Here is an 8,205-nt window from a genome sequence, read left to right on the forward strand (position 1 = left end):
TATATTGTTACAGGTTAATTACAATCAGACGCCTTAAACTAATAAACAATATGCGGTTAATTTCAATGTATATGATAAAGCCACATCAGGGATGTGGATCTAAAAAAGAAAGGGAAACCACACTGGAACAAAAGCACTGCCTTGACGCCACTTTGCAAAACTGAGCAGAAATTGCATACGCCAGGGTCTGATCTAGCATGAAAATGTGCGTGGCTTTATGCCAAGTTTAGGTTTTATGCACCGCGATTTGAGCATGGAAATGGGACTACGTAACATTTTTGTGCATATGCACCATTTATATATGAGGCCCCTGGTCCAGCACCATGCGACTTTCAAATTTTCAGACCACTTAAAGAGGCTCTATGTGGTCGCAAGTTCACCTCTGATGATGAGGTTAAAGAAGTGGTGCTATCCTGAATTTGGGAGCAGTTAAAAGGCTTCTTCTCTGAAAGAATCAATTAGTGGAACAATATAAGAAGTGCATAGACCTGCAGGGAAACAATGTAGAGATACAACTGTTACTATATGTTCATCTGCTCACAGTTACCGGTATTAAAGGATAAGTTGTCTTTACTTTTAGGATCTCTCTTGTATTTCTTTACCTTACTACATCATAAACTACAACATGAGAAAAAAATGTTCTAATATTTCTACATTAGTCAACTATTTCCTACTCCTAAAGATTTAAACTTTCCTAACAATTTTTCCACAAAAGAAATAGAATAGCTAATAAAATTCTCATGTGATAAAGGACTGAGACAACCATTTAAACAACAAGCTTAGTATGATTTCTGGCTTAAGAGATGCACAGAGTCTGTGGTGGGCTGACGCCCTGCCAGGGATTTGTTCCTGCCTTGTTCCCTGTGTTGGCTGGGATTGGCTCCAACAGACCCCCGTGACCCTGTGTTATGATATAGTGTGTTGGAAAATGACTGACTGACTGAGGTGCACAGAGTATACCACTATTTCTGAGAAGGCAGTCAAATTCTTGCCGCTATTTACAACAATGTAGTTGCATGAAATATTAGCTAAAGAAAAGCTTGTGAAACTATTTTCCTGTGGAAAGTATGTCTCTTAGTTATGTATATCTAAGATGCTTTAGCAAGCAGTTTGTCAGTTCACCAACTGTAATGTTGAATAACCCTCAAGTACGGCAGGTGTCGCATACTACTAAGAACATACTGTAACTATAATAATAAGGCCAAATGATAGGCAATGAGTAAACAATACTTCTGACTAATGATTGGGTAAGTGGCCTTTCTTTTTTAAAAAATTGATTTTGTCTGGTTTCAGTGTTTTTAGCTGAATTTTGCAGAAATGGTTAATTTAACAATATCTTAGGAAATATACATAAACAGATTAATAAGTAGTAGAAAATAGTGGGACCATGCATACAAATGTCAGTCATCCCTAAACAGCTCATACAATATTTTTGGTAAACTCCTTAAATTAATGCTTTATGTCAAGTCTATTATGGTGGCATACAGAGCCAAGAGTATGAAAATTCTGTTACTGCTCAAATGCTTATGAACCTAACTGTATTTGGATGGTATCAGCATATGACTGGATGCATGGATTTTGGATTATGCTGCTGAAATATTTTAAGATTTTTTTCATGGATGTTTTGCTATTTCTTGCTGTTATTCAAATTAATTGAAAGGGGAATTTGGTTATCTCTATTCTCCATAAAAACATCCAAATGAAGCATAAATAATTAATTAAATAACTAATTAAAACATAAGTTAATGTGGTTGTGATGTTATTAGTCAGCTGTGTAATGATTTTTAAAATGTAGTGTCACACATTTGAATTAGGAAATTTAAATGATGGACAGGAATAGTTGTTTTTTAATACACTGCTATACGTAATCCTGACAAATTAATGGATACAAAACATTTATACTTTGATTGTAATGAACATTGGCTACAGTTTCAGTCCTCACTTATTACTACATTTATAATAAAAGAAAAAGCCACTATTACAGATATTGAAATCGAGGAATGGAAATATGTTTGTTTACTTTTTGGTAAAGCATCTACAGGATGTTGTACTGCTGTGGGCCTCAGAGCACAGTAATACATTCCTGAATCACTCATCATTAGTCTGTTTATTGTTAAAGATGTACTTTGGAGAGACAAATTAAGAGATGTTGAATGACGATTTCCAATATCTTTTTCTTTTGATTGAAAAGTGTCCTGGCCAGCACTGTAACTCTGTATCATATAATAAGGGACTCCATTCTGATTTTGTTTGTACCACTGCAGAGAAAGCTGAGCTGAGCTACCTTTGTATTCATAAGTGCAGTTCAGAGTAATCTCACCACCTTCAATTTCAGATACAAAACTGGGAAATTGAGTAATGTTTTCTTGTAAAGTCAGACCTGAAATAAAAAAATAAAACAGAAAACATAAAATTAATCAAGCCTAGAAGATTAATATTTCTTAACATTGCTAAATGTCAAATTTTAAAACAATCACAAACATTAATTCCATTTTACAAAATGCCAGAAAAAGCACTGAGGTGTATTTATTTACCAGTATAAACTAGGAGACACCAGAGTAGTTTCATCTTGATGCCTAACTTCTATGCCAGATGGTATCTGGTATAAACGAGAATGAGGTGTCTTTTTAAAATGACAAGATGACAGGATGTCTTTGACTTTTTTTTTTGGTCATCACTTGAAGAACAAAACAAATTGTTCATTTAAAGTAAGAACTCAGGTTGTGATAGATAGACACCTTATAATAAGTTAGATAGTTAGAGATTATCCAGCTAAGAATTAACTTCTGTTTTGTAGGGTAAGAAGAACAAGAACACGTGGTTAAACAAAGCATGCTGACTTTGATAATTTCTATTCAGAAGTGACTTTTCTGTGGATTTTGTCCAATTTTCTTGTGTATAACCAGAGTTCAGATAACTGGATGCACATATTGTGTGATATCACTGACCTTTATTGTAGAATTTATTTTCCAGCAAGAAAACCAACTATATTATTTTTTTTAACATTTTATTGATTTTGTTAAAGTTAAATAGAAAGAGAGCTAGGCCAACAGAGTAAAACTTTAAAACTAGGAAAAATAAAATGAAATAAATAAATAAATGAAAATAATTCATCCCAATTCTTGCTCACCCGGCACAGATTTACTATTTCACATTCTGTGATTTAAACCTTTTTTTTTAATTTTGAAGTTGCATCTATCCTTTTTATTAAAAGTAAAAACTCCAATTTAAGAATCAAACAGATTGATATAAAATTTTAAAAGCACACAGTTGTATGTAAACATATAGAATGAAAAAACTGAATTACTTCTAGGATTAATTATAATGCTACCCTTAATTGTACATACACTTATATAAGAGATATTCTTCTGTTTATGATAATGCAGCTTTAAAGCAGCTGCCTCTCTGACTTTCCTTGGATATTTAATACATAAAAAACTAAGGCACAAAGACCAAGGGATATGTAATGATTGAAGTCACTAAAGGCACTGATATAGACAAGGTATAAATCTTAGTCTTGGAACATCCCAGTGTTTCCACAGTCCATTGAATCATCAAGAATGGCAGTCAGGTCATGCAGGACATAAAGTCATACTTTATTTTGTACCATAAAATTCTGTAATCCATTTAATTAAATATAGGATGACAGGGCCAAAGCCTATCCTGAAAGGAATACAGGCAGAAAACAGTCCAGAACAGGGCACCAGTCCATTTCAATGGTGGCTCATTCTCTTACAAACATACCCACAATCACTCAGGTGCTAATTTTGGAATCACCAATTGACCAAATACATAGGCCCATCTATATGGACAATGCCCGGGTATGGAATTTGAACTCAGGAATATGAATGTATGAGGCACTACTAGCCACTGTGTTACCGCATACTTTTTCTTATTTTTTTCATTTTAATTTCTCAGTTTGATATAAAAGCATATTTAAAGTCTATTTTCAGTATCCTTTTGTAGTAGAGGTGCGGCAAACCGCTGAATTATATATAAAACAAGTTTAATACATTAAAATTTGTATTTGATGCAAGTGAGCAGTAAGTGAACAGTTTCACTCTTTTAAACACATGTTAAATTAGTGAATTTCCCTTTGGGATTAATAAAGTATCTATCTATCTATCTATCTATCTATCTATCTATCTATCTATCTATCTATCTATCTATCTATCTATCTATCTATCTATCTATCTATCTATCTATCTATCTATCTATCTATCTATCTATCTAAAAATACAACAATCAAGCAATTGTTTTGTTTCAAAATCAAAGAAGACAATAACCTAAAAAACAAGCACAAAAAAATAAAATTCTCAGAAACATCTGACGCTTATATGATCTTTTATAGTTTGATAGTGCCATCTACTGTTAATCATGGCACTGTATTAAAGTGAATCTTTAAAAACAAAATGTTATGTTTTCATCATTAAAATAGTGTGAAAGATAAAGCAGATTATAAAAGAATAGCTAATAAAATTCTCATGTCAAAAAATTTATCTTTTTAAATTTATAGAGACTTTAGCTCTGTAAGAGTTTGAGAACTGACTGTTGGGATGAACTGTGTAAAAGATGGCATAACACAGATGAAGATTTGGGGCACATGCCAGTGATCCCCACATATGAAAAAAAAAAGGATGAAAATCAAATTTGAAAAGAAGCAAATTCTTCTTTTCAGACCATCAGAATGGTAATTTCAGGAAGTGGCAATGATTATATGTGTTCTACCCCTGAAGGGTAGGTGCTTGATGCAGAAGTGGACATGTCTTCAATTATTCTCGACTCCAGGATGCTCTCAGTTGCAGATGAAAAAGGAGAATGTATAAGTGATAGCACACTCTCACAGTTCTGAAATTGAAGCTGCAATATAGTCAAAAAATCTGGTGCGACCTTCCTCTGCATCACAATGGGTGGCCTCACCCATTTTAGAAATTTTACATGGAGTGGGGGTAGCCTGATGTGACGTTTCCCCTTCTATGGCCAGGCCCGTGTTTTTCTCATTCTGTGGCATTAGTGAAGCGATGGTTCCAATACTTGATTCTAATGTTTAAGTTGAAGGCAGGTATAACTGGAGTGCAGAAAAGGTCCCAATAGACTATAAAAACATTTTGTCATTTAGCATTTAGTAAGACATAGCAAGCCTCCAATACTCTTAAAAATAAGCCATTAATCACACTATACAAAAGAATTAGTTTTCCAAGACTACAACAAAACTGGTTATGGTGCCCTTAAGAATTTAAAATCCTACACCAGAAGATAATATCCCTTGCACAACTATGAATGCCCAAGTAATATGTGTTAACAAAAAAAAAACTATAACGAGAACTACAAAAAGAGACCATAGAGATATGTACAATTCAGATCACAGTTCCAGTCCATGGAAAATGTATCATTATCTCAGACTGCATTATGCTCATTACCCTCTGGGAAACATGTATTTAATTTGATAATGACAAGTGCAATTCACTCACCTGGGGCCTCATGTATAACGTTGTGCGTAGAACTCACACTGTAACATGGCATAAGCACAAAAGTGGGAATGTGCTTACGTACTGAAAAATCCAGATGCATAAATCTGTGCGTTCGCCAACTTCCACGTTCTTCCGCTACATAAATCACGATCAGCATGAAAGTAACGCACGTGCACGCGCCTGCTGCTCCACCCCAACTCCTCCCAGAATTATGCCTCTTTGAATATGCAAATCAATATAAATAGCCCCTTACCTTCAGCTCTTCATGAAGACAATGGCAAAACCACGGGAAAAAAAAAAAAAACTTCAGCGAATGCAAAATGCAGGTCTTTCTAAGTGAAGTAGAAGCCAGAAAAAATGTTTTATTTGGTAGCTTAGGAAGTGGAATTAGTAACAAAAGGAAATTGATGGAGTGGCATAGCGTGGTGGATGCACTCAAAAGTTCTGGAGCAGAATCTCGCACTGTGACCGAAATAAAAAAGAAGTGGTCCGACATCAAAGTTGCCCTGAAAAGGAGAATCGCAGCTCATCATCTGCATGTCAGCATGACTGGAGGAGGTAGTGAACTCCCGGAGCTCACGCCGTTTGAGCAGCGAGTTGCTGCAATTATTGGTGACACACTTATTGCCGGCATTTTACCAGCGGGAGAGGGTGATTCTAACATGGTGAGTTATCATTTCTTTTTTGATCACCATTATCCATACTCGTGTAAATAATTTGCATGTGTAATAAGACAAACAATCAGGCAGCAGATGTTGTATTAATTACTGTTTATTTAGTTTCAGACAATAGTACAAAAGCTGGCCCCAATGCTGAGAACATGGCTCCAGGCAATGATGGTGCTGCTTCTGTGCTGACCACATCTTTGGGCGCTGGCTTCTCACACACCCCTGCCTCGGAAACCACTGGGCGATCATCTGGCCGTGTGCTGACTGATGCAGTTCTGGAATCCCAAAATGCATTGGTAGATGAGGTGAGAGATGTAGCCAATGAACTATTAAATATAAAGGCAGTATTGTGTGATATTAATCAAAAATTAAATGAATTTGTCAATAAATAAATGATGCATCTGCTTACCTGTTTTTACCTTCTGTTAATTACATTCATTCGACATTGTAATGCTGTCCGGTGTGGCTAATCATTTGGTGGTCCAAGGTCAGGTTCATCATACTGCATCTCTTAGGCAGTATGGCATGACTCACTGAAGACTGAGTAATACCAGATCGGTCAGCCAGTTCACGCTGAAAAGCTCCTGTGGTTAAAAATCCGAGAGTGGACAGAACTTGCAAAGGAGCAGGTAGAGCACAATTCCTCAAAATCTGCCTTTGTAAAGCCTGCGCCAGTTCAGCACACAGCTCCAAGAGGATCACTCTTGGAAATCTAAACCGACTTAGTAGCCAGTCATCATCATGTGCCAAGAAATCAGTATTATCTCTGAATACATGTTCTCTTCTAATCCTTCCATTTGCGATGTCCTCTAACAACACTAAAGCAGCCATGGCAGTGGAATAGTTTGGCCATTCTGTGCACAATTATATTGTTACAGATTGATTACAATCAGGTGCCATTAATTTATTAACGATATGCAGTTAGTTTCAGTGTATATGATACAGCTGTGTCAGGGATGTCGATCTAAAAATGAAAGGGAAACCACACAGGAACAGTAGCACTGCTTTGACGCTGGGTGCCGCCAGTCTGCAAAACTGAGCGGAGAACTTGGGTACGCCAAGGTTTGAGTTACCGTGGAAATGTGTGTGGCTTTATGCCAAGTTTAGGTTTTATACATTGCAATTTGCGCATGGAAACATTTGTACGCAAAATTTTTGTGCGCATTTCATCATTAATTAGGCTAATTTTACAGTTTTAATACTTTAGCTTTGTATTTTCCAGCTTCATTATTGCCTTTTTTATATTTTTTACTCTGTCATGTTTTTTTTTTTATTATTATTTCTCTGAATTTGTCCTTTGGATTTGGTTTGTTGCTTAGTTGTGCTATAACTGCTCATAAATTTTATGACATCTTTACTTGATTCTAATATTCAGGTAGCCCATTTTAGATCCTCTTTAAAGAATCCCTAAGCCAATTATTGTTTTCCCTGGTATTATCTTTTTAGTACAGGTCTTTACACAGGAAGCTCATCTGGAGGTGAAAAGTGATATTAGTGAATATATTAGTGACACTGGGATAGCATTTGTTGTAGCTATGGTCCAATGTTTGCTTGGGTAACACTGTAAAGTTCCATTAAAGGTCTATGGCAGCATTTTTCTACTTTAGAGAACTGAGCTCTACCTCTAGACTCATTCCATATAAGCTTGGATAATTTTCTTAAAGGCATGAAGTATCAGTTACATTCAGGTGTGTTCTGTTGGGACCGGTACTGTTGTAGCCACAATACTATGGATACTCTGGGATAACCTCTTGACCACTGCACAGTTAGGCAACATTTGAGTTTGATAAACTGAAGGATTTTTTAGCAATCTTTTGAGGTAAACATGAAGAATAATTTTAAGGTAACATAGCGTTCATCTTTAAGAAATAACATAAAGGGTTAATAAATGTCGGAAACCAGATAAAGGTCAGGTGAACAACAAAATGTACACTGAAATACAGTGATCCCTCGCTATATCGCGCTTCGCCTTTCGCGGCTTCACTCCATCGCGGATTTTATATGTAAGCATATTTAAATATATATCGCGGATTTTTCGCTGCTTCGCGGGTTTCTGTGGACAATGG

General features: G+C 35.8%; 1 gene segment (V, D, J or C); it reads right to left on the bottom strand.

Annotated features, from left to right (window-relative positions):
- Window positions 1-1,926: 1,926 nt before the first annotated feature.
- Window positions 1,927-2,602, bottom strand: LOC127529085 (immunoglobulin lambda variable 2-23-like). The segment is given in 2 exon segments: window positions 1,927-2,380; window positions 2,535-2,602. Coding segments are annotated over 2 exon segments (483 nt in total).
- Window positions 2,603-8,205: the final 5,603 nt, after the last annotated feature.

Source organism: Erpetoichthys calabaricus, chromosome 9 (assembly GCF_900747795.2).
Source record: "Erpetoichthys calabaricus chromosome 9, fErpCal1.3, whole genome shotgun sequence".
Taxonomy (NCBI): Eukaryota; Metazoa; Chordata; class Cladistia; order Polypteriformes; family Polypteridae; genus Erpetoichthys; species Erpetoichthys calabaricus.